The following is a 25,768-nucleotide window of genomic DNA, read 5'->3' on the forward strand; positions in this document are numbered from 1 at the left end:
GGGTAGATAGTCTTACTAGGGCTATGATGGACGTGAGCTACTAGAAAAATACTTAAAATATGCATATAAGTCATATACCGAAAAAATATATTTCGAAACATCACAACAACTTTAAATTAAACTAATACAACTCAACAAAGACTGTAATCGATTATGGAAACTATAAAAATGCATTACAAACATAAATACACACAGACACATACTTTTTCTATAATATTAGAGGGAAGTGTAGTATTTTGAAAGCATATCGTAGCTCAATTTCAAAAGCATTAATTTCAAATCCACCAACTGGTGCCACCAAGTCTGGCGCGTAATCGATGCAACTTTGACGTGTCTACGTGACAGCGTAGCTAATCACATGCTACATATCATTAGGCTATCAAAAAGCGCCTATCAATACATACCGCCTCCTCGCCCGCCCATATACGATGAAGAAAAGCAGTAACCCCCTACAAGGCGTAAAATTCGGCATTATGTTGAAAGGCGCACAAAGCGGCAATCACACCGAATTTGTTACGTTCTTCATTAATTTCAAAATTTTAATTTTTTCTTAGATTTTTAATTTTCTGAATTTGCGCTTCAAATTGCTCATATGTTCAACATACATGCATACAAACATACATGTACATATGTACATACATATACGTGTGTATCTAAAAATAAATTTGTTAGCCCAGCTCATTTCACAGTCTGCCATCTGTTTGTACATTCGTTATTCGATAGTTCGACAGTGCTCCGAAAACCAATTTATATGTGTTTGTTGTATTGTGATGGATTGATTGATTAAGTCGAACTCTTTGTAAAAACTGGTAAAAATGGTGAATTTAAAGAATCTACTATTATGTATTTTTGGGAAATCAAATTGCTACGGACTAATGATCGTCAATACATATCTAGCATGAACTCTGCCGTAAAACATGAAATTTGTAAGAAAATATCTTGAAAGCAGTTAGCTATACTAGTGAAAACAACAACAACAAGAACTGCTTTATAAAAGTTAGACAATAATAGTCAAATACATCATCGTGCTTTATTTCTCTAGCGGCCCAACTACACCATGAGATGTTGCCGCTTTAGTGGGAATAGCCTTAACTCTGTTTGAGTCATAAGTGACGAAGGTTTTGAGCGACAAAGGAATGGTGGTATTACAGAAAATCTCTATCGATACGGATCGATGAATATATCGGATATTTAACCTAAGGATGCTTTGGAAATACCTGAATTTGTAATGTCAAAAGGTATACTTTCTTAATCTTTTCAGAATTCTCTCCGAATTAAATTTTCAATCCGCCAGCATCTCTTTCAGCCAGCGCCTGGTTTTGTCACTGGGCATTGCCATTATTACTAGTATTACCAATTTACAGTATGAAATCCAAACACGTTGATGACATAGAATTTTATAAATGTGACTACAGCGCTCACCTGCTTCGTTCTCAGAGAGCAAGAGTATGGCTCTAGCTGCGACAAAATAATGATCAAGAGTAGAAGTTACGTTCACGCTCTTTGGTGAACTTGAAATGTTGGTTCGTATAAAATTATCGGCGTTAATGCGGCTCCGGTTGTTTCAGAAAAAACTTTGAATATTTTAACAATTTTCACACCAGATAATATCTAAAGATTTAATTTTAATTTTACAATAACTTTGCATTTAAATATTTATTTTAATATAAGATAATAAAATCTTGCAATTCAGAGGAAATGATAGTGTGACAGTGTCAATATTATTTTTTAGCAGAAAATGTCAACTTTCCCGGCTACAGCAATAAGTAAGTGGAAAACTACTTTATCTGTTTACTGGCTTCCTTTGGTCATAAAGCAGTGTGTCAAATATAGCAAAGGTGTGAGTCTAAGATAATTATAGGAGATAGGCAGTTCAAATTGCTTTCAAGCATTATAGCGATTAATTTATTTTTGTCCCGCTTCATTTTGTTTGGATAATTTCAATATATAGAAAATTTACTTTATTGCTATAGACGTCACTATATACATATTTATTTTTTTGAATATAATATTTACAATAATAAAATACACCGTATTTAAAGTTGGACTTCTTCCTTTTGACATAATTCGAATACGGCAACTATACTTTTAAATCAGCTGTGTGTCATTTTGAAAACGCTTTTGCGCCGAAATTACCGGTGTAAAGTTTTGCAAATTTGCCATTTACTTAATATAGTGACCTAAATTTCATAACATACGGCATTACACAGATTAAAATGCAGCGAGTAAGTTTTATTTAATCAGAATGTAGAATTAAAACATCTTTTCAATGGTTTAATTATTTTGTTTGGTTGTAGGATATAAGATCATTTTATAAAAGCGCAGCTCCGCAAAAGAAAGTTGAACCGTTGAATGACGAAGATGATTTACAGAGTAAAAAACGCAAGAAGCGCACTGCTCGAGTTATATCAAGTGACGAAGATGAAATACCAGAAAGTCCCATAGCTAAGGGGAAAACTCCGGCAAAGAAAAAGCGAATAGAAAAGTCACCTGATGCTACTAAAACACAGAACAATAAGAAACCGTCATTGTCCAAGCTGAAAAGTTCGCCTTCAAAGAAGCTTAAACCAGTCGATCCTACTGCACTTTTTGGCGGTGAAACCTTACGTATAGAGGCAAAGAAACCACCTCCACCAAAAGTAGTAGTTTTAAAGGAATTTGAAGATGATGAAATCGATAAGAGCCTTATGGAAGTAGACGTAGATCAGAGTATACATGCAGAAAATGATAAATTAGGTGAAAAGCGAGAAGTGCGACGTTCAAAGTCAAAAACGCCACGAAAGAGCCCTCATAAGGATAAACAAACACCAACTAAGTTGGAAAAATCAATAGATACACCCACACCAAAGTTAGTGAAACAAGAAAAAGAACATTCTCTTGCTGATAAAGGAGAAAAAGAGAAGATATTAAAAAAGGAAAAAAGCACGCCCAAGGTTAAAAAACAGCATCGTGAAGATTTGGAAAGCAGTAAGTTTTATATATATTAATTGTTGTTGTGATTATGTACATATGTATGTGTGTAATTATAGGTGTGCTCTCGGACGAAGAACGCCATGAAAGAAAACGCATGTCAGCCATACTCTATCAAAAGTATAAAAATAGGGCTAGTGTTATTAATCCTGGATCTAAAGAAGTTCCTAAGGTATTATTCTCATTTGTCCTAAGAGTATAGATGTTAAAAAGCATGTTTTAATTATTTTTTAAGGGCAAACCAAATTGCTTAGCTGGTCTAACCTTTTTAGTAACCGGAGTATTGGAATCACTTGAGCGCGACGAGGCCGCATCAATAATTAAGGAGTTGGGTGGTAAAGTGATGACAACAGTGGGTAAAAGGTTGAACTATTTAATTGTTGGAGAGGAAGCGGGGCCCAAAAAATTAGTACAGGCCGAAGAATTCGGTGTAAATGTCATCAGTGAGGATGGACTATTAGATCTTATACGCGAAAAATCGGGAGACCTATCAAAGCAATCTGTCAAAGAAGAGAAACAAGCCGGGCAAGATGTAGAAAAAACAAAGCACACCAGTCCTAAGAAGGAAAAGAAAACAGTAAAAGAAGAAAAGGAAACTAAACAACATCTTGAAAAAGCAAAACACGAAAGTTCTAAGGAAGAGAAGAAGAAGAGTGATGAAAAAGTTAAAGTTCATTCTTCAAACAAAGAAGTTAAAGGGATTGTAGTAAAAACGGAGAAAATCGAAGCTGATGTAGTGAATATTGCTGAAAGTGAAAACAATGTCGAAACGAGAAAAGAAATTGATGATACAATGCTTCCCTGGGTCGACAAATATAAGCCGACGAGTGTCAAGGAAATCGTAGGGCAATTCGGACCAACAAGTAATGTCTCGAAGTAAGTATATTTCACTCTTACGTACTTTAAATAATTAAAAGAAAAATTTTACACACATAGACTAACAAATTGGCTTTCCAAGTGGTACATCAACCATGATGGCAAAAAGAAACTACAAAAGCCAAATCCTTGGGCTAAAAACGATGATGGTAGCTTTTACAAAGCGGCATTGCTATCAGGACCGCCGGGTATTGGTAAGACCACCACAGCTACGCTAGTTTGTAAAGAATTGGGTTTCGACACAGTAGAGTTCAATGCATCGGATACTCGTAGCAAGCGACTTCTTAAGGAGGAAGTAGCCGAGCTTTTGTCCAATAAATCACTTTATGGATATTTTCATGGACAAGGCAAATCGGTCACAAAGAAGCACGTACTTTTAATGGATGAAGTTGATGGAATGGCTGGTAATGAAGATCGCGGTGGCATACAAGAGTTAATTGCTCTAATCAAAGAATCTTCAGTGCCAATTATATGCATGTGTAATGATCGTAATCATCAGAAAATGCGCTCACTCGTCAACTATTGCTACGATTTGCGTTTCAATAAACCACGTACGCAACAAATCAAGGGACGTATTTTAAGCATTTGCTGTAAAGAAGGATTTAAAATCGACAGCGATAAGGTGGATGAAATAATTGAAGCGACTAACAATGATATACGTCAGTCGATAAATCACATTTCGCTGTTAAGTGCTGGCAAATACCTAAAGCTGCCGACTAGCGCTAAAGGAACGAATAAAACTGCAGAGAAAGACTTGAAAATGGTATTTTACAATTTGTAAATAAGCTTTGTCGTAGAAGGTGTCCATTAAACAGTTTATTACAGGGTCCTTGGGAGGTGGTGCGTAAAGTATTCTCTGCTGATGAACACAAACATATGACATTGAATGACAAATGTGACTTGTTCTTTCAAGACTACAGTATGGGACCACTATTCGTACAACAAAATTACTTACAAGTTTCGCCCACTGGTTCCAAGTAAGTGAAGTAAAAATATCGCATGGTTTTAGTGCCATACTAATCAAATAGTACCAACATTTATACGCTAAAGTGTGGTTATTTCGTTTTTAGATCGGATATTCCATCTAAGGTAGCCAGCACAGCAGATGCGCTAAGTTTGGGTGATTTAGTGGACAAACGCATACGTTCCAACTCCGCTTGGTCCTTACTGCCAACACAGGCCATCTTCAGTTCCGTACTGCCAGGAGAGTACATGAGTGGACACTTTACAGGGCAAATAAATTTTCCAGGCTGGCTAGGCAAATATTCACGTTCGAACAAACGTAGTCGTCTAGCGCAAGAGATTCATGATCACACACGTTTGCGAACATCTGCTTCACGTCAGTCCATACGTCTGGACTATGCACCTTTTCTGCTGGCGAAAATCGTGCGTCCACTGAAAGAGTTGGGAATGGAAGGAGTAGAACAGTCACTAGAAATACTAAAAGAATATCATCTGCTGCGTGAAGATATTGACTCGCTAGTCGAACTAACGACTTGGCCAGGCAAAAAGAGTTTATTGGATGATGTGGATGGTCGTGTGAAAGCTGCCTTGACGCGCGCTTACAATAAAGAAGTACTTGCGTATTCCTATTCAGTGCATGCAGGTGTAAAAAAGAAGAAATCTGAAGCAACCGTCGAAACCGAGATGTATGGCATGGAAGGGGAAGATGGTGGAGATGCACCAGTATCAGATGAGGAGGAGGACAAAATAGAGAATGATGGTTTGATTAAGGTAAAATATTTAAAATATCAATAATTCACTGATTTCATATAAGCAAATTAATTAATGATGTAGGCAAAAAAGAGTACAGCCACAACATCGTCGAAAGCTAAGGCTGGATCCAAGGCTAAAGCTGCCGGAAGCAGTGCGGCCAGTAAGAAGTCTACAGGCAAAGCTTCAACTTCCAAGGCCAAGAAATAATCGGCATGAATTTTTACGATTAATTTAGTTTACTTTGCGTTGTTAACTATGAATAATACTATATTTCCATTATTATGTATTTTTGCCTGTTTGTGAAATAAATACATATATACATAATTTTTTTATTAAATTATTAATCATACATTGAAAGACAATATTATGCCACTGCTTCTTTCACTTTATCTTCGTCAGGCGGCAATTCCACATTGACCGCTTGTAAAGCTTCTCTAATCCACAATGGCACCGACTCACCTTCGAAATGTTTTGCCATAAAATCGCATATAAACTGAGGGAATCGGTCGCGCTCTATAGCTTCTCTCATATTCCGCATTAGCCTCAATTGATATGCCACATTGTGGATACTTAACAAACTACATGATACTGCTTCCATCGCGGCAATATGATGCAAATACGAACGTGTATATTTGCTGCATGTGCTACACTCGCATTCATCATCAATGGGGCGCATGTCGTTTTCGTATTTTTTATTTTTTAAATTCATTTGTCCAGTATTAACCAGCGCGCAACCAAAACGAGCTGTTCGTGTGGGGAAAACACAATCAAACATATCAATACCAAGCGCCACGCAAACGACCAAATCAGCAGCGAAACCTACACCCATTAAATATCGTGGCTTATCCTTTGGCAGCAGATCGGTACACACATGTACTGTACGCCAGAACTCATGTTTACTTTCGCCACCGCTAAGACCGCCCACAGCATAACCGCGCACTTTGCGCTGTATCAATGCGTCTGCGCATATTTTGCGCAATTCAGGATCCAATGCACCCTGTACAATAGGGAATAAACTTTGATCGTCATCACGAGCATGTGCATTTATGCAACGATCCAACCAACGTATAGTACGATGCATTGCCTCTTCAACACGCGGGCCAACAGTGGTAGTCTTGACAACATCATCCAACTGCATCATTATGTCGGCGCCAATAGTATTTTGAATTTGAATTGAATGTTCAGGTGTCAACATACATTCACTATTGTCAAATGGAGAGCAGAAGTTTACACCGTTCTCATCAATTTGCGCCAACTTTAACAAAGAAACCATCTGAAAGCCACCAGAATCGGTTAGAATACCACGGGGCCAACTCATAAATTTGTGTAGTCCACCAGCCTTTTGAAGTGTTTCAATGCCAGGGCGCATGCCTAAATGGTATGTGTTGCCTAGCAGTATTTGACAGTTAAGTTCAATTAGCTGATCCGGCAATAGACCTTTCAAAGTACCCTAAATACATTATATGGTATTATTAAATTAATACATTAAATAATGGAATAGTGTAGCTTACTTGAGTGCCTACTGGCATGAAGACTGGTGTATTGACTTCACCATGACGAAGTGTCATTAAGCCGGCTCGCGCCTTCGTCACAGAACATTCAGCAATTACTTTGTACGTTAGAGGAGGAACCTTGGTTGTCATATTAACTATATAATTTCAGTATAATAGAAATATTTAAAATAACCTACTGATTTATTTCCACTAAAAACACAAGTTTTATTATATATTTATGTTGACATTTTTCACCGGCACGTGGTAGAGCGTTGCCAGTCCTTTAACAAATCTTTATCCCAATGAGACTGCTTACTATAAAGTTTCTTGCTATAATTTTCCACCGAAGTGAATTTTCTAATTACACTAAAAATATGGCAATGTTTTCTAATTCGGCATAAATTTTGTTTACAATTATTCAATTTCATTTTACAAGGCGCAATTACTAACTTCAGTTTGATTTATAAGTTTATCACTACTCATCATCAATATGTCAAGGAAACTTCATCGACCCATTCCATGCGCTGAAATTGCATCAAATGCTGCCTTAAGAGGAAAAATAAAAAGTGTTTACTGCAAAAATTTTGTGTAACTATGCTCGCTTTGTTCCAATGATTACAAATAAGATTTTGAAACTTTTTCACTTTCAGCACTTACGGGGAGTGTACATTTTATCCAACAGAATACCTAAATGTAATTATAGGACCAAATGGCACTGGAAAATCAACGCTTGTGGCGGCTATAGTGCTTGGCTTAGGTGGCAAACCTGAATTGCTATCACGTTCAAGCTCTATTGGTGATTACGTGAAAAATGGGCGCGATGAAGCCGTTATTAAAGTTGAGATCTACCGTGATACACCAGCTAAGTCTGGAATTTTCGAAAGAAGATTTCCACGCAATGGAAAATCGACATTTAAGATTGGAGAAAATGTCGTGGCGGAAAAAAAATACTTGTCGGAAATAATGGAATTTAAAATTCAAATTGGCAATTTGTGTCAATTTCTGCCGCAAGATAGGGTGCAAGACTTTGCCAAAATGGATCCACAAACAATTTTCATAAATACTGTCAATTCGGTTTGTAGCCAAGAAACGATCAATAATTTCGAAGAATTAAAAAAATTGCGCCAAGGTCAGTTGAGTGAAGGTGATGGCGTTAAAAAGAAGAAAGAGGAATTGGAGCAATTACAAGTGCTCTGCAATACGTAAGTACGCTTAAGTAAAGTAAATCTATACCAAATTCGAGCTACAATTTTACAGACTTGAGCAACGTTTGGACCGGTACAATGAACAACAAGAATACCAAAATAAATTAGATGTTTGCGAGGCCAAAAAATTGCATCTGGATGCACGTGGTTTAGGAGAACAGATGAAGCAACAAAATAACGATTTATTATTAGCTAAACAGAAACTTGAAGAGGAAAATAAAGTGTACGATGCTATTATGCGGCGTCAAAACGATATAGCGAAAACTTCAAAGCAACTTGCTAGAGGCGTAGCTCAGAAGGTAACTTTAGCAAAAACAAAAATAAATAAATAAATTACATTGTATAAATAATTAAAATAATATTTGAAATTAAAGGAACAAGAAGAGCAAACAATTGCGGCAAAAAAACAGAACGTCGAGGAACGTATAAAAGATTTAAAAGATCGCATAGAGCAAGCACGAACAATATATTTGGTTTGTTGACTACATGACATTTATATTAACATAAAATAATATTTTGCTCTTATAGAAAAAGAAACGCGAAAAGGCAGATTACGATAAAGATTTGCAAGAAGAAACTAAAGTGTTGAGTTTGCTTTTGCAAGATCTAACTAAAGCAAATGAAAATAATGCAGAAAAAGACTGGAAAGCTGAATTGAATGCACTAGCCCAACAAATACATAATATGAAAGAAGAATTAGGAAAACATATGAAAATGCGTTTGGAAATTAACAGCGAATTGGACGAGAAATATGGACCCGAAATTGGTACTCTAAAGAGACGATTGGAGCGAGCAAATGACGTGCATGCACAAAAGTTAGAGGTAAAAAGCGCCACACTCGTATTTTATCAAATTCCAACAAACTTTAAAATATTTTAACTATTAGAAACCTAAAAGGAAATTAATTAGAAAATTATAATTTTCGCAGTTATTACGAGATAAATTTCCAGATGTTTATCGAGCAGTGCAATGGTTAAGGGATCATCAGCACTTGTTTAAAGGCACTGTTTACAAACCAATGATTTTAGAGGTAAACAAGTATTAAATATTATATATAAAATTTAAATATGAGTTTGTTTTTTCAGTTGAGTGTGCTGGACCCCGAACATGCCAAATATTTCGAAAACATAATCAGCATAAGAGATCTACTAGCTTTCACTTGCGAGGACAAAGACGACGTTTCATTGCTTGTAAGTGAGTTATGCGTCAAACAGAAACTGCACATTAATGTTGGGCATGCGCCATCTTCTAATAGAATAAACTATCGCCCTGATATACCAATCGAGAGCATAAGGTACGATTAAATGATAAAACAGTTGCATACTTAATTATTTTTTTTAAATTTAATTTTTCTTATTTTAATTATTGTACTTTTATTTTTTCTAATTTTATTCAAAAAGATTTTGCGGTTTTACTGCATATTTAATTGATCTGATTGAAGGCCCACCAGCAATAATTAACTACTTATGCAGTCTAAATAGAATACATACTATACCAATTGGCACAGCTGATGTTAATAATAGAACTGATGACATTCCAAACAACATAAATATCTTCTTTGGCGGTAAAATATTTCAAACAAATATTACAAATTTAATATATATATTTAATAATTGCTATTGATTTTGTATATCAGGTAATCAATGTTATTCTGTCAGGGTTTCTCGCTATTCTGGTGAAAAATCCATTATGCAAAAGCAGATTAGCGGTAGAAACCTATTGACCTGTAAAAATACAAATGAAATTTTACAAAATGAGGCACGGTAAGCAGTTCAAAATTTCATATAAATATATTTATCAAGAATTATATATATACAAATCGTCCAAAATATGCAGTTTACGTGAATTAATACGTGGCAGTGATGTGCTGAAGAACAAACGTACGGCTTTGGAAGCTAAGATCGAAGAAATAAAGATTAAACGCGAAGATATACTGGCCAAAATTCGGACAATCAAGAGCAAACTGGAGGAGAGACCCAAATTAGAGGAGCTGTGTCGGCGACAAAATGACAAAGTGAAACAACTGAAAAACAACGTCATTAGTGCGTGAAAGCCCTTAATTCAATAACAAAATAAAAAATATATTATTTATGTATTATTATTGTAGGTTTACCCGAATTGGAGCAAGAATTCTCAGAGAAAGCGAAAAATTGTTTACAACAAATCATGCAGTTACAAAATGAAAAAATACAGATTTTAAAAAATTTACAACAGATTTTGGTTGATAAAAAAGTCGCCGTTGTGAAAGAACGCATATTTAAGCAAGAAAATGAAGAGTTGATTAACAACATAAAGGAAGCCAAAGATAATAAGGTTCAAGCTATGGTAATTTGCTTGTTCTTATAACTACAGTTCGTTATATAACAATGTAATTTCATTTATGTTTTTTGATTAGCGCATGGTCGAAACCGTAACGCGAGCATTAGAGAAGACTCAGCAGCAATTGGAAACAAAAGTTGCAGAGGCTAGAAAAGCTAAAAAGGACTGCAAATCACTCGAGCTCTTCAATCTGCTGCCAGATACTATGGACGAATTGAAGGAAGCCATTAATGAATTTAAAGCACGTTTAGAGTGCATGGGAGATGTGGATCAGGATGTACAAACTCCCACATTATAATTTACTTCATTTATGTGAATATATATATATTTTTTCTTTTACAATTAGATCGCGGCTGAATTCAGGCAGAAATGTGCTGATATTGAAAGAATTAAGAATGAAATGCAGAATGCCGAACATAATCGCCACGGCTTGGCTGCGCAGATAAATACACTGCATGAGCGTTGGTATCCCGAAATCGAAAACATTGTGATGACGCTTAATAAACATTTCAGTGATTTTATGACTTCTATGAATTACGTGGGTGAAGTGCAGTTGATCAGGCGCGATGAGGTACATAAACATGCACATTGAATTTTTAAACTCAGTACTTAATAATTTCGTTCTGCAGCATGATTACGACACGTACGGCATACAAATCATGGTACAGTATCGCAGTAATGCACAATTGCAGGCGCTCGATCGACACACTCAGTCCGGCGGCGAGCGCGCAGTTGCGATTGCGACCTACACGCTGTCGCTTCAGCACATCACGCACGTTCCTTTCCGGTACAACTGCTGCTGCCTTTATGAAAATGCTTGCAATTATTTACCGCTTCTTATTATCATTACAGCTGTGTGGATGAAATCAATCAAGGCATGGACGCTAACAATGAGCGAAAGATATTTGAAATGCTTGTGAAGGAAACAACGCAAGTCGGACGTGCACAATATTTTTTCGTGACCCCAAAGGTATGTATCTTTGTGTTGTTTTCTGTCAGTGCTTTTTCTCTATATGCCTAATGTTCGAAATTGTTTCAGCTTTTGCCAAACCTGATGTATAACGAACGCATGTCGGTACACATAGTATTCAATGGCAAAATGGTAGAATCTAAAAACACCTTTGCATTCCAAATATAACCAAATTTAAATATATTTTTTTATTACTCATTATTTAGTATTTTTAATTCTTGTGAACAAATTTGTTACCTATTCAATAAAAAAATCGTGATTATCTAAATCTACTTTTTGTTGATGTCAGTTTTAGAGGTCAATCATCTTGTTAAAAATGTAATACCGCACCGTGGCATTCTTTCCTCACATTTCTTTAACTTTTACATTGTTTACATTCCTCAAACACTTTGAAACCTTTTTCTCTCCTTCATGAACCTCCTGCCTTCTACGAGAGAGCGTTTATGAAATCCGAACCATTAAACATCCAAATCGCTAGTAAAAAAGAGAAAAAAAAAAAAGAAAATAGCAAAGTTATCAATTTCAGCTACACCGAATCTCTTAACACCTTTCACAGGTGAATTTCTATTATGATATAAAGGGGAAAAAAAGATCTTTATGTTGATATATTTTCCTACATTTAACCAAGTCAACAACAACAACAATCTTTGTTAACAATTGAGGCACTGACCGTTTGAGGTCATTTACATTTTATAAGGTCACTGACCTTTTTGTTTACATTTAGCAAAGTTCACAACCATTGTTTACATATAGCCAAGACCACAACCTTTGTTTACATTTGGGGCCATTGACCCTTTTGTTTACATTTTGCCGATGTCATTGAACCCTTTGTTTACATTTTGCAGAGGTCATTGACCTTTTTGTTTTCATTTAGCAAAATCCACAACCATTGTTTACATTTAGCCAAGAGCACAACCTTTCTTTTCAATTGGGTTCAATGACGCAAAGTCTTCTGATTCAGATCGTTCAGTTTGTATGGCAGCTATATGCTAAAGTCTTCCGATATCGGCGGTTCACACAAATGACGAGCTTCTCGATGAAAAAAGGCGGTATGCAAATTTTCATATCGATATCGTAAAACTGAGAAACTAGTTCTTGTATACGAGGAATTTTCAGAAAACAACGGAAGTTTTAAATTTTTGCGTTTTTGAAGAGTCCAATTGACAAATTCCTTTTTATTATCGTCTGGCGAATATGGAGGCTGGGATATCCTTACAGTTTTGTTTTTGGACAAGAATTCACGAACAAGTAATGAAGTGTGAGCTTTGAACAAACGAAAATCCCCCATTTAGGGACATGCATATAAGCATAATTTTGACAGACTTTCCAAACAAGCGAAATTATAAATCTTAAAATCGCCATTGTATTCTGACTGAATACACCTCGAACACAGACAGACGGACGGACATGGTGAAATCGGTTATTTATATAAATACAAGGAGAGGTCCAAAGTAAACAGGACTTAAAAAAAACAGAACAAAAGATTTTTTCGGCAAAATCAATTTTTTTTATTTAAAATAGTCTCTTTCTGCTTCAATACAGCTTTTTGCACGGTCTAAAAGCATGTCGATCGAGTGTTTTAGCTCGTTGGCCGGTATGGTCGCCAATATGCTGGTGCAAGCCTTTTGACGTCTCCATAACGCTTTCTTTTCATGGGCAAATTCATTTTTCCGAAAAGGAAGAAGTCGCACGGTGTCATATCAGGTGAATACGGAAGTGGTTAATGGTTAAAATGTGATTTTTGGTCAAATAATCGTTCTTCGAAGTTTGGATTCTGAGCAATTTTTGGTCGTCAGTTAATTTGTGCGGAACAAATCGTCCACACACCTTTCGTAAGCCCAAATGTTCGGTCAAAATGCGATAAATCGATGTTTTGGAGATGTTCAATTACAATTTCCATGAATTACAATGATGATTTCGACTGATTTTTGATGAATTCACTTACAGTTTCGATGGAATTTCCGGTGATCACGGATTTAAATTGGCCCACATGTTGATCGTAATTTATGTCCTCACGACCACTTTGAAAACGTTGAAACCACTCGTGCACTCTGCTACGGGACAGGCAATCATCGCCATAAACTTGTTTAATCAATTGAAACGTTTCGGTAAAAGTTTTACCAATTTTAAAACAAAACTTAATGTTGGCTCTTTGTGCGAAGCTCATTTTCGCACCAATAACACAAACATACTGACACTTAAAACGCAATAACTTCACTTCCAATCAATGAAATGTCATGAAATTCTCACTGGACAATCGATAAAGATATCAGATTCTAACGCATCAATCGACATATAGATTCAAAAAGTCCTGTTTACTTTGGAAGCCTCTTCGTACATTTTAATAACCCATAACGATATTTCAAGTAAAAGATGAAGCGTTGCGAATTAAATCAGAAAAGAGTTCTAGCAAGTTCGTGAAAACTTAATAATCCTAGCCCAATTACGTTCTTAGCAATGTGTACTCGGCACACTAAACACTTTTTCTGCATTCAACGAGACCCATAAATAGAAATCAGCCCTTTACATACCTTACCATACTCTTAAATGAGTAACTTCTTCAAGGGCTTTATTATAAGAGTTATAATCTATGATTCCAATGCCAGATGGTGTATGCTGATGGTAAAGAACTCACTCTAAAATGTTACTTGCAGCACTTACATATTTGATGCGCAGTTAGGCAAACTGAAGAATTAACGGTCATCGTGCTTTAAACAAGTATATAGTGCGCACTCATGTGTGTATATATACTTATATGTATGATATAAGAATAGATATAAGTATAATTAGAAAAACTAAGGCACGCCAGGATCTTGTACTTAAGCCTTAACATTTATTAATGTAATATATATAAGTACATTGGGGTTGCGAGCAAATCGAAATCCTTTCGCTGATTTGCATGCAGCACCGCAATCGGGGGTCAGAGTAGCTATAGCAACTTCGTTCTATATATATGTAAACAAAAGTCGAATAGTGTGCCCCCTTTGTATTATCATATTGCTGGCGACTTCTATGTACATACCAACGAAGTGATGTTAAACACGCACTCACCTTGCGGTTTCCCTTGTCACCCTCGCTGTCCTTATGAAAGTGCTTTATGCGCTTGGGGTTAGTGCAAAGCTTTCCGGCATTCAAATTATTTAGTTAGCATTGTGCCATCGCTCGGATAAAGTGACAACTGTTGTAGTTTGAAAAGTCAGAATATTCTAATTTGTAAACAAACAAGTGCTGTTATTGCAGTAAATCAGTAGAATTTAAATAAAATGTGGGTTTTCGTAAAACAGTGCTTCCTTTGCGTAAACGTGTTCTTCCAAGTATTGGCAGTTTTCGCTTCTGGACACGGAAACGCCCAGACCACATTATTATTAGCCAATTCAAGTCACACCACATACAGTTTCCATCAAATCAGCGAGTGTAAATATAATGAATTTTATGATTTGGACACATTTTCGTGTGTTGCCTGTGGCAAGGAGGACGAAAACTTGCAATCAACGCCAGATAGTAAGTATTGATTAAACAGATGCAAACGCAAAACTCACAACCCAAGGATATGGAGTTTATTTTTAAAATGTTTATACATGTGAAGCGGGCTGTGTTCATCCTTACATACATGCATACTGTCCATCTATCAAATCTTGTCATTTTACTTTAGAACTAGTTAGCGGTTCAATTAGCTGACGATTTTATTTCTTCTTCTTTATTGGCGGTTTTGTTTCAAGGAACTGTTATTTTTGATATATATTGATGCTTGTTGTTCTGGGCTAAAAAAGGCTGTTTTGATGATTCTGTTACTAAAGTCTATAATACCATTCTCATTACATCAATGTCATCTGCCTACCCGGGTAAAATGGTTCTTTTAGAGTGGATAGTGGCACTGCGTTTAGATTTTTTTACATTATATTGAAAAGAGTGTATGAAAGGAAATCAATCTGTCTAAAACCTCGTCTGGCATCGAATGCTCCGCTGCTTCACTGCTGGATACCAGCGCCTAGCGTATATCAGAACACGAAGACGGATTAACCTACTGTCCTCGAACCCACGTCAGCTTCGTCGTAATTAGCGCTACAATCGGATAAAGAATTTTGTACAAACCACAACCGCGCCAACCATCTTTTCGTTTCACAAATTGACGCTAATTCTAAGACAAAATTAAAGTCCTTTTTTGTTTGGATTTTCCATGAGAGGGTAGGTATAGCTTATACAATGTCCTCTAAAATATTCCCAACATACTTATTTCTCTCAAAGCTAACGCATCTTCTCTATCAATCTATACTGTTAACTATTCTTATATATATCTAGGTTTTTTGGACCTGGTTAAAACCGGTTAGTATCAGTCCATTAAGCAAAGTTACGTCAAAGGAGCCATAGTTTGCCGACAGTGGGACAAAAGATTTATTTTTTCCATACATTATTTTCTCAAGTCACCTTCTGTTGACATCGTCATGGGTTTCTAGGTGTACTCCAAGCGTTCGTGTTCATAGAATAAATCTTTACTTGAGCCATTACGTTTTCACCCTCCTATTTTCGGGGAATGTTAAGAATTGAAGTTAATACATATAACGTAATGAAAGATGCAAGTGAGATGTATACAAAAATACATTTGGAAAGGTCAAAATATCATATCCAATACGATTGCTTGGTATTTAGTGAAGCATATCCATAACAAGAACAACTATTATTCATTCCAGAGTTCTCCTGCGAGTGCGCTGCCAATTATGTGACTATTGCGCTCTACGACACGCAACAACAGAATCCGTTATGTGCAGAGAAGTGCTCAGACATATTAACCACCGACAAAGATTGTCAAGTTGTAACAGCTAATACCAGTAGAACACATTGTGAATTGAAATTAGTTAACTTTACTGACCCCATCAACGACTTCGCGCTGCGATCGGTTGCCTCAACGAGGCCAATCCGCTTAACACCAGCCGTCATCCACGCGAATGGTATTTGTAATATTTGCGATTTGAAATATAACTACCGTTATCTGGATTACTGTATTGCGAATGCGGTGCTCAAGCCATATTTGAAATACAACTCCTTTTGGCAATCGACCAGCGCTAACGCCGTACACTTCGGCGACTTAAAGTTCGTGGTCTTCTTCTGTTTGGCTCTACGCAATAACACTGCCTGCAGTCAGCTGGCGAATCTTTGTATAATGTCCCACTACTCGGCGGATAAAAATTCACCTTGCAGTGCGTTTCTGCTAACACAAGTCTCCGATGTGGCCATCAAGTATGCCAGCATGGACGAGCACTTGCAGGCGACGAAGCCGTCGTTGTTCTATAAAAAAGGCAAAGAGACCGCCAAAATGCTAACGGAGCCTCTGGGCGTAAGTGTGAGTACTGCTGCATTTTCACTCGTGACTCTCAAGAGATTGAGAAACATACCCACGAGTACATAAACACATGTGTATAAACTGCATACATATCTTGTTTCAGCCGAAGCAGCTGCAACTTTTCAGCACTGCTTATCATTTGGACGGCAGTTTGCGGCGCTGGGGTGCATTCAAAATGAGTCACGTCAATTTATGCCAAATGCATGCTCAAAGCGATGCCGCCGATTGGAAACCGCAACAGGAAATACAATTTGCACGCTTCAGCAAACCGATTCGCTGCGAATTGACTGTGGAGAATCTGATTGATTTGGCTAAAATATACGCAAATAATAACTTTTTGAGTCTATTTTTGAATATTTCGCGTGAAATGAGTCCCGATGTGAAAAGAGTTAGTTTGCAAGCGCTGCCGATATTAATTGAGGACATAACACCTGAGAATTTGGTAAGTGTGAAAAATGTATATATGTATGTTTATGAGCGAGCATTTTAAATAAAATGAAATGGAGGGAGTGGAGCGGAAATCCGGTATCTCTTCTAAAAATTATTGTGAACCTCACTATTCATATAACTTCGCGGATTCTTCCGTCCTCCGCCGGAATTGTGCCTGTGTCCGGAAAGTAAAAGAACTGAGTCGATTTAAAAAAATTAATTGAACGTTACGATTCTTTAAAAACTTTCAAAATAAGCTCCTTCTGCCTCGATGCAGCGCTGTCAGCGCGATTTCCAAGCATTGAAGGCGTCACTGAAGGAAAAACCTTGAAAGCCGAGGTGCATGCTGCTTGGATCTCTTCTGTTGTCTCAAAATGTTTGCCTTTCATCGGCCCTTTCAGGCAAGGAAACAAATAAAGTCAGGAGGGCCACATCTGGACTGTAGGGCGGCTTCGGAAGCGTTGGAATGCCGGCCTTGATTAGGTAGTTGTTCACACGAAAGGCGGTGTGAGCGGATGTATTGTCGTGGTGCAACTTCCAATCGGCTGCGATGTCTTGCAGTACCCGATTGACCCTTCGTTTTAGTCTTTTGAGGGCTTCGACGTAAAACCGAGTTTCACACAGAATTTAATTGCGTACCTCTGCTGTAACGAACGCTGCATTTTCGGCTTGCACCACTCATAGAAATACGTCGCGCGAAAATGTTTGTTCTGACTCTCCAACTGTTCGGAGACAACTGACCAGCAGCTATTTAATTCCTTTGTTATAAGTGTGTTCTGAATCCTTCATATTTTCAGCGTGCTCCAGCGGCAGAGTGGCAATTGGTGAAACGGTTCCAGCTAATCGCAGCCCAACCTCGACATGGCCGACTCCATGATCAGCAGTCGAAATATGAAGACGACTTTAAGCTCTCGCTTTACCGCAGCATTAGATATGTGGAGTCCTTCGAAATGTATTACGAAATTCATGATCGCAATCAGATTGGTATACCGCTAGTGAAGCTGCGCTATCGGCATGTTGACTTGAGCGCCAATGCAACACTGAATGCTGTGCATCCATTTAAATTGCAAATCACTTTTGAGCGCATCGGAGAGGCCACACAAAGAAAGTTCATCTTTGAAGTGATGCTGCCGGCCTTTTTATTCATCGCATTAACGATGGCTATGCTGCAAATGCTTAACTATAGGAAACGCCATAACACATTAACAACAACAATAGCTGCGACAACTGAATGCTGCGCACCATCCTCTTGCTTGCTGGAATTCCTGGTGCACTTCAGCTCTTACGCGGCGAATGCAGCACTGTTGTGCTTTGTACTCTACATTCTCGTCTATCCAGTGCAATTTCTCACACAGCGCTCCGTTGCGATCACATTGCCAATCATTAAAGACGATCAACGCTCATTGGAAATTCTAATTTATGCAGCCGTTCTTTTGAAGGTAATACACTCGAGTGCTTCTTGGTTGCAAGGGAGACTGTGATTCATTAGGTTTCTTTTATTTCAAGTTGATATTTATTTGCGTGCATTTTTGGCGAATCAGCCACTTTGATCTGTTTCTCATTGACTGGGAGCGTCCGCGTAGTTGTGAGGCTAATCACTTCACTTTGAAGAATAATCTGGAGACGTCATCCATGTGCTCTAGTGTGCGCACATTTGCCACCGAAAATATTTCGTCGTGGCGCATAATTTTTATAGCAAATGAATGGATACGTTTGAGTGCGAAGCAGAAACATTCCGCAGCCTGGCAGGGTCTATTGGTACTCCCATTGGTTCAGGTTGTTGCTTGTCATACATACATATACTTAAATTTAAGTATATATACTTATAAGCGTGTCATAAATGCATATTTTCCTTTGAAGGTTTTCTTGACAGCTCGTTGGATCCACCAAGACCTTGCGCTACAGTTGTTCTTCATTGTTACTATCAGCCTACTGATCTACATCATTCAACTGCTACTGTGCAGTTTTGTTTTTAATCGCATTTTTGGTGATCCTCTGCAAAAGTTCATCGATCTCTGTTCGTTGTCCAATATTTCTGTTTTCATGCTATTGGAGCAAAGCTTTGGGTTCTATATACATGGCAGATCGCCTAATGGTTTTGCAGATACTGACATGTACTCCATGCTGGCGCAGATGCATCGAAACTCACAGCATCGCTGCAGTCGCAAAGGTTTATTGGGCGATTCGGATCAGCAGAGTTATATAATTTTGCCACCTTTGAATTTACGGTAAGTCTCATATGAAGTAAAGGATGATCGAATTCGAAGTTCCCTACTTTTTTAAAGAAAAAACACCGAAAGAACATTCTTTGGCATGTATTTTTTGGACATTATCTCTTCCAACTTCTTCCGATGAGTCCAATTTTGTATGGCTCGTTCTAGCATTTTGACAGGCAACTGGCGAATGACAAGCATAATGTTTTGCTCCAAAGCCTGAATCGAAGCGGGATTGTCCGCATAGTCTTGACTTGAGACTTTACATATCCCCATAGGTAAAAGTGGAAAGTGGCGCCGTTTTGTTAAAACCAAATGTCGCTGAAATCACGGGTTTTAATTTCAGGCATCAAATAGTCGGTTATCATGGCGCGATAACGGTCGCCATTAGCGGTTACGTTCTCACCGGCATTATTTTTGAAGAAATATAGACCGATTATTCCATCTTCTTGGAACTTTTGAAGAGCCTATTGAGCGAAGCGAAGTCGCTTAGGTAGGTCGAGCGACTTTAGTTCTTGTACAAGCTGTATTTTCCATACGTCAGTCCGAGTTGTTGCGAACGGCGCCGAATCGACTCTCCACTCTCTCTTTCCGCTACGGCTGCTAAATTTTCATCACTGCGTGCTGGTCTATCTGGTCGAATATTATCCAATAATGAATGCTGGTTCTCAGGATGGGTGATGGTGTTGCGAATAGTATGCTCAGTATGCCGATTATGTTGACCATAAGTTGAGCGAACCGCGCCACACACATTCTTTATAGCACGTGAATTTTCGTAATACCGTTATTGTAAACGTTGTTCAGTCGTAAGTCTTCCCATGATGAAATGCTAAACAATACTGAACAAAAATAACATGACAGCTAGACATGACTCACACGTGATGTGTCAAAAAAGTCTTTGTCAATTGAAAAAAGTACCTCTACTTGGATCATCCGTTATAAATAATTTCTCATTTTATTGTTATTATTTTTTGACAGAATTTACTTTGAGAAGCTGCTGGCGCCTTATCAACGCTCCTATAGCATATCCCAAGCACATTTTCAGAAAGAAATCAATACGATCGATGCGGCAATGGAACGCAGCTCAGCGACTTTCAATAATCTAAATCGCTTTCTGTGCGCTTTCATAGATCACGTAAGTGGAAATAACGGTAGCAAAAGCGTTCGTACCATTGTTAACGACTATAGGATGCGCTTTCATTGCTTACAGGCTATCAAGGATATGGATTATATAATAAAGGAGAAAACTTTCATTGAGAAGTTCTTAAACTGCGAATGTGATAATTATTTAACGGAAAGTAAGAAAAAGAAAATAACAAAGAGTTTTTTTTTAATCGCGTTCTTGAAATACCCAGACACTTTTCAAAATATTAATTTTAACTTTTGCACTTTCATTTTTATGAATTTTCAGATAAGGGTACATTCTATATAGATAATGCAAAATCGTTTGACCAGTTACTGCTATACGGCAACAGTTTAAATATCTTCATAATGGAATTGGCCTTGCTCTTAGCGCTTTATATGCTGACAAATAATCTAATAACAGCTGTGGCAATCGTTTATATACTCAATAAGGTATGTTTGTACATATATCTGAAAATATATACACGTGACCGCACAGAACCATGTACGGTTACAAAGAAATACGGCGAAAAAGTCCTACAAAAAGTTTGTTTGCGTTGTCAAAAATTAAAATAATGTTGTTGTTGTGGCACTAGCGGAAAATATGCCGCGAATGTTATTGTATTGAATGAATATAAAATGTATTTAAAAGAAATTAAATGATTTTTATACGCCTCCTTGCGACTGTTCCGTTTGCTTGTTCACTAACCATATGCCTGTTGTAATTGCGTTACCTTTTCTATAAATTGTTCCGCAGTTAACGTTCCGATGAGTTAACAAGCCATTGATTTCGTGGACTGTACTTCGCTTCCATTCACTTTGTATCGTAGTTCCCAACGGTGATTACCCTATTGTATCTACTTACATTGGCCGAAACAGTTGTTGTACTTTGCGCTGACGATGTATGACTCACCTGAACTCCACAAGATCACTCACAGACTTGGCAAGCCCCGAAATCATATCACGCATCTCGTCCATTTGCTTTTGCATAGCAGACATTTCGGTGATTTCTTCAATTTCTTCAGCATCAACATCTTCAGAACCGTATATCTCAATCAGCTCCAAAACTTTCGCCGTTTTATTGCCCATAAACGCCGCACCTTGGTTTTGTAACAATTTGTTGAGTTGATCAACCCTAAGCGAATTCAATTTTATCATCTTTCCCATATTTCCTTTAGCAGTTTTACTTTTTGCCACAAACGTTGAAAAGTGATGAAATTCAATTGCCTCCGTTACAAAATGCCGTCGCTTTCGTTGAACTTTATTCGTCGACTTCCAAAAATTGAATTTATGCTGCTAACAATTCTATCTACAGTTTTTTTCAAAATTCTCAAACGTTGTTACCATTGAAAACAAAACCTAGTTGCCTTCGGTTGTTTTTTTCCAAAGCTTACTTCGATTACTCGTTGTACTCGTTTTTCTCCCTTTTATTCGTTGGGACTTTTTCCGTTGCCATGGACAACTCTCCGCTGCCTCTCTTTGCGTTATTCTCTTAAAACATATAGAACCGTTTGCACAGAATTACGTTCACTCTTTGCCCGTTGAGAATTTACGTTCCTTGTTAGCATTGAAATGTTTGCAGTACTCGAAGCCGTTGCCTGGCTCTGTTTGTCATACTTTACATATTTGATATGCACATACATATACATGTATATTTTTAATAAATGCCTTTTTTACAGCTGCTCCAACATATCTACATAAATTGGCTACGTCAAAATGTAACAACGAAGACTTCCATTGATCAACGCTTTCTAATGTAAAGAAAATGGTGCTTTGCCACAAAATTACTTATAAAAAAACGCAACTTTAGGGCAATGCTTGTTGTACAATTAGCAGAAATATTATTAAATTATGTATATTTTGTTGGAACCTAACGAACGCGCGATAATCACCGCAGAAGAGTCAAACTACAGTTATTGTTTTACATTAAATATTCAGTTGTTTATTAATTCATATCTTTTTGCTTAGAAATAGTGCAGTAGACATTAGATTTCATAACATATCTCACATGCATACGCACACAAACATATGCATGCATATGTATTGCCTAAACTAGACCACCATCTTCTCATCATAGTAATCAACACTTCGCTTCTCATTAGCATCACTACTTTGCCAATGTTTATAAATTATAGGTTAACCTATCTCTACGATAAAATCTACAAAGTTTAGTTAATCAACTGCACAAATACATTCACATGTATTTATACATACATATTGTATGTGTATATGTGTGTGTGTTTTTGGGGTAAGGTGCTAGAGAATGCTTATATAAAATCATTATGTAAATGTACTTAATAAATTTGCATGATAAGTATGTATGTATGTACTCATGCAATTACGACGAATTGAAGTTGCTACAAATTGCTGCACACAAATTAATAAGCCTTCCATTAGCTTGTCTCATAATTTGACAGCAATTTTGTATTGTAAAGATCTTCCCTTCGGACATTACATGTTTGTGTATGTGTGCTTAATTATGCATATTCGGTATTTGATCGTGTTATGTTTATTAGTAAGTGTAAACTATAGTCTTAAATAGCAAAAACAAAAATAATAGTAATAATAATAATAATAATAATGAGAAAACTACTGGCATGTAAAATTTGCATAAAATATTAAATAAAATTCTTAAATAACACGCATTTGAGTTTCACTGCTATTTAATTTGAATTATATTTTAGTATGCGTTCTTGTGTCTATATAGTGGTCATGATGAACTGGACAGCAGTTATGTATAGCTATGTATACTAAATATATCAAAAGCGAAAATAAAGTCTGAGTGGACATTAAAATACTATTTTATATTATGTTAAATACTTTTTTATAGCAATATTATGGTTCTACTTTAACTTGGTTATTTGGAGTAGTTTACCAAACTTGTGTCTTAGGCTAACTTGTTTACATGTTAAATACTTGGTATGAGGAGTTTAATTACAATAATTCTACGCTATGCTTTTATTTATATTTATAATTTATATAATTTGTGGCTTTGCACTGCCATAGTCTATTTAGTATAGTTGCGGTTGCAGAAATAAAGATATAGGCTCGTATAAATATAGTGCAAGAATTTGCACGTGCGCAATGCAGACAGAAATCAGTTTTACTATATATATGTATACTATAAGCACTGAAATGTTCATTTCAGCGAACTTTACTTTTCCATATTTTTTCTATTTCGTTCTTCTAATGTTTTAATTTATCACAAACTTACGATTTATCGAAAAGCTGCCAAATATGGAAAACCGTTTCTGGCTTTGTGTATGTGGGTATAATGAAAAAGCGCAATGTCAAACTGCAAAAATCATATATGACGCGGGCTGAAATGTCATGAGTAACGTCAGCTGCATAACAGCTTAGCTTTTCAAACGCATTTTATGTGCTAATTTACTGAAAAATATGTTTGATAGTAGCGATATGGTGGAAAAATTGGCCTGTCTCAATGTCATGTCTGATACTTAAGTTACGAATCAAATGATGTGCAGGGAATTGGACTTTGCTAATTCCATGTTTTATGTTTTTTTTATGTAATCGTTCCGCAGCGACGTCATAATGCCCGTTTTAGTACATAAATTTAATAAGTTTTGGTAATTTAGTCTCCTGCGGTAATTAAACAATTGTCTTTTTTACAATTTTGCTTAGTTATAATAAGATAAGTGTTAATTATTCTCACGCAATTGCTGCACTTTCAAAATGTAACGGTTACATATGAACATATATTAGTGGCATGGTGTGGCATTTCGTTGATGGTTGTTTTGTTTCTACAGAAATATTTGTTAATATGTAGGTATATTGCATTGTTTGCTTTTGTTTTTGATTCCAAGTTCGTTAGTATGTTTTGGTAATTTATATATATATATTTTTATTTACAATTGAGTATGCGTATGACGTGCGCAACTAATGTATAGTTATTTGTGATTTTTTTTTTCTATACAATTAAGATGTGTTTATTCTTTGTTCTTCACATTCTTAAAATTATTTTAGGGTGCAGCTTTAGTTTATATGTATATTATTAATAAGTGTATTTTATTTTTGTAAACAGTATTAACTACTATAGTGTGTGTGTATGTGTTTTTTTTTTTGTTTTTTTCAAGTTCAAAAGTGTATTCTTTTTTTGTTTTTACTTTTAGTAATCTAATTAAATTTACAACATGTATTAGTATTAGTTAATTTCAAAACGATGTCTTTCAAATAATGTCTATACTTAAACATTTAGTGGTTTTCTTCAAAGTATTATCAAAGGTTTATTGTTGTCAATAGTACGAGGAAGCTTCTCAATGTCAATTCGGTATGGTTTCAGAAGCCAGCTTACCGTTACGCAGTGCGCGTGCGCAGTGACATTATTTTGTGTAAATTCGATGATACCAGTAAAATCTTTGTAAATATTATGCTAAATGAGTACAATCTGCTCTGCACTAAATCGCTCAGCAACGATACGTATTTTGAGGTTAAAAAGCCAAACAAGAAAATATTTATCATTTTGCTGTGGTTTTGCATGTGTTTTGTTTATCTTGCACATATTTAGGCTTAGCTTTTTTTCAAGTTTTTTTCTGCGCATCTTTTCAATACTTTTGTGCATTTGCGTTAACAATTTTGAAAGTCCTTGTTTTTGTCATCACATTTCGCCCTTATGACTGGCCATTAGAAAAGTAGATTCGGCTGCGTCTGTGGTGGGCAACATAGGCTGAGCAGCGCGAGCAATTCCTCGCTTTCATTGCCATTGTTGATTGTTGCTAGCATGCTGTTAAGTAGCTGATTAAATTTATCCTATTCGGTTAGTTTCCGAGATCGTTTCGCCGGAATGCATGAGTCATCGTCCAGCCGGAATTCTGCAATGCAACTCTTTCTACCATTCTCCATAGCTGCAATAACACCGGGTGAAGCCGAGGGGCCGGTCGCTAGATTCATGAGACCTGGCGAAGCTGCAGACGATGTGGAAGCACTATTATTGCTGATACTGGCGGCATTGTTGCTGTTTGTATTGGCACTGCCATTGGTTATGCTTGAATTTGTCTTGCTGGCGAAGTTTGGCAGCCACTTGGATAATTGTTCCTCGAAAAAGTTCTCCAAATATTTTGCATTAGTGAATGTTTTTGAGTCCTCCTATCGTAAAAGAA

The 25,768-nt window shown here is 36.7% G+C and overlaps 5 protein-coding genes across 10 annotated transcripts in view; 3 read left to right on the forward strand and 2 right to left on the reverse strand.

The window, feature by feature from the left end:
- Positions 1-2,117: 2,117 nt before the first annotated feature.
- LOC120774874 (replication factor C subunit 1) lies at positions 2,118-5,841 on the forward strand. Its single transcript, XM_040104730.1, has 8 exons — positions 2,118-2,225; positions 2,298-2,967; positions 3,030-3,142; positions 3,206-3,846; positions 3,907-4,609; positions 4,672-4,823; positions 4,917-5,580; positions 5,644-5,841. Exons 1-8 carry the CDS (start codon positions 2,217-2,219, stop codon positions 5,767-5,769), a joined length of 3,078 nt encoding a protein of 1,025 aa, XP_039960664.1. The 5' UTR covers positions 2,118-2,216; the 3' UTR covers positions 5,770-5,841.
- Positions 5,809-7,330, reverse strand: LOC120774882 (queuine tRNA-ribosyltransferase catalytic subunit). Of its 2 annotated transcripts, XM_040104751.1 has the most exons (3): positions 7,253-7,330; positions 7,074-7,193; positions 5,809-7,012 (listed from the first exon to the last, which is right to left on the reverse strand). In XM_040104751.1, exons 2-3 carry the CDS (start codon positions 7,128-7,130, stop codon positions 5,927-5,929), a joined length of 1,143 nt encoding a protein of 380 aa, XP_039960685.1. In that variant the 5' UTR covers positions 7,131-7,193; positions 7,253-7,330; the 3' UTR covers positions 5,809-5,926. The 2 variants fall into 2 exon arrangements, with proteins under 2 accessions (XP_039960685.1, XP_039960676.1); XM_040104742.1 differs by having other exon boundaries at positions 7,074-7,298.
- A 215-nt stretch (positions 7,331-7,545) lies between these two features.
- On the forward strand, positions 7,546-11,821 carry LOC120782515 (structural maintenance of chromosomes protein 5). The gene is made up of 16 exons (XM_040114823.1): positions 7,546-7,643; positions 7,706-8,257; positions 8,313-8,559; positions 8,635-8,733; positions 8,789-9,082; positions 9,189-9,290; positions 9,346-9,554; positions 9,661-9,824; positions 9,897-10,023; positions 10,097-10,302; positions 10,368-10,585; positions 10,656-10,856; positions 10,926-11,150; positions 11,209-11,366; positions 11,432-11,549; positions 11,619-11,821. The coding sequence occupies exons 1-16, from the start codon at positions 7,546-7,548 to the stop codon at positions 11,715-11,717; spliced, it is 3,117 nt and encodes a 1,038-aa protein (XP_039970757.1). The 3' UTR covers positions 11,718-11,821.
- Positions 11,822-14,712: 2,891 nt separating this feature from the next.
- On the forward strand, positions 14,713-22,831 carry LOC120781052 (meckelin). 2 transcript variants are annotated; one of them, XM_040113217.1, is made up of 10 exons: positions 14,713-15,050; positions 16,238-16,887; positions 16,991-17,329; positions 18,114-18,755; positions 18,823-19,092; positions 19,177-19,544; positions 20,508-20,664; positions 20,740-20,827; positions 20,941-21,104; positions 22,331-22,831. In XM_040113217.1, exons 1-10 carry the CDS (start codon positions 14,813-14,815, stop codon positions 22,409-22,411), a joined length of 2,997 nt encoding a protein of 998 aa, XP_039969151.1. In that variant the 5' UTR covers positions 14,713-14,812; the 3' UTR covers positions 22,412-22,831. The 2 variants fall into 2 exon arrangements, with proteins under 2 accessions (XP_039969151.1, XP_039969148.1); XM_040113214.1 differs by having other exon boundaries at positions 20,508-20,827.
- Positions 22,832-24,765: 1,934 nt separating this feature from the next.
- Positions 24,766-25,768, reverse strand: part of LOC120774317 (E3 ubiquitin-protein ligase TRIM33) — a 32,138-nt gene continuing 31,135 nt past the window's right edge. For all 4 annotated transcript variants that reach the window (XM_040103882.1, XM_040103875.1, XM_040103865.1 and 1 more), the window contains exon 11: positions 24,766-25,754. In XM_040103882.1, coding sequence (XP_039959816.1) covers positions 25,419-25,754 — 336 coding nt within the window. In that variant the 3' untranslated portion in view covers positions 24,766-25,418. The remainder of the gene's footprint in view (positions 25,755-25,768) is intronic.

This window comes from Bactrocera tryoni, chromosome 1 (assembly GCF_016617805.1).
Source record: "Bactrocera tryoni isolate S06 chromosome 1, CSIRO_BtryS06_freeze2, whole genome shotgun sequence".
Lineage (NCBI taxonomy): Eukaryota > Metazoa > Arthropoda > Insecta > Diptera > Tephritidae > Bactrocera > Bactrocera tryoni.

Bases quoted from the DNA above. Each gene is read 5' to 3' on its own strand.
- LOC120774874 (XM_040104730.1), top strand. The intron at 4,824-4,916 runs GTAAGTGAAGTA...TTTCGTTTTTAG, and splicing joins GTTTCGCCCACTGGTTCCAA to ATCGGATATTCCATCTAAGG. The intron at 5,581-5,643 runs GTAAAATATTTA...TTAATGATGTAG, and splicing joins AGAATGATGGTTTGATTAAG to GCAAAAAAGAGTACAGCCAC.
- LOC120774882 (XM_040104742.1), bottom strand. From the start codon at position 7,205: ATGACAACCAAGGTTCCTCCTCTAACGTACAAAGTAATTGCTGAATGT. The intron at 7,013-7,073 runs GTAAGCTACACT...TAATGTATTTAG, and splicing joins TCATGCCAGTAGGCACTCAA to GGTACTTTGAAAGGTCTATT.
- LOC120782515 (XM_040114823.1), top strand. From the start codon at position 7,546: ATGTCAAGGAAACTTCATCGACCCATTCCATGCGCTGAAATTGCATCA. The intron at 11,151-11,208 runs GTACATAAACAT...TTCGTTCTGCAG, and splicing joins AGTTGATCAGGCGCGATGAG to CATGATTACGACACGTACGG. The intron at 11,367-11,431 runs GTACAACTGCTG...TTATCATTACAG, and splicing joins ATCACGCACGTTCCTTTCCG to CTGTGTGGATGAAATCAATC.
- LOC120781052 (XM_040113214.1), top strand. From the start codon at position 14,813: ATGTGGGTTTTCGTAAAACAGTGCTTCCTTTGCGTAAACGTGTTCTTC. The intron at 15,051-16,237 runs GTAAGTATTGAT...TATTCATTCCAG, and splicing joins CTTGCAATCAACGCCAGATA to AGTTCTCCTGCGAGTGCGCT. The intron at 16,888-16,990 runs GTGAGTACTGCT...ATCTTGTTTCAG, and splicing joins CGGAGCCTCTGGGCGTAAGT to CCGAAGCAGCTGCAACTTTT.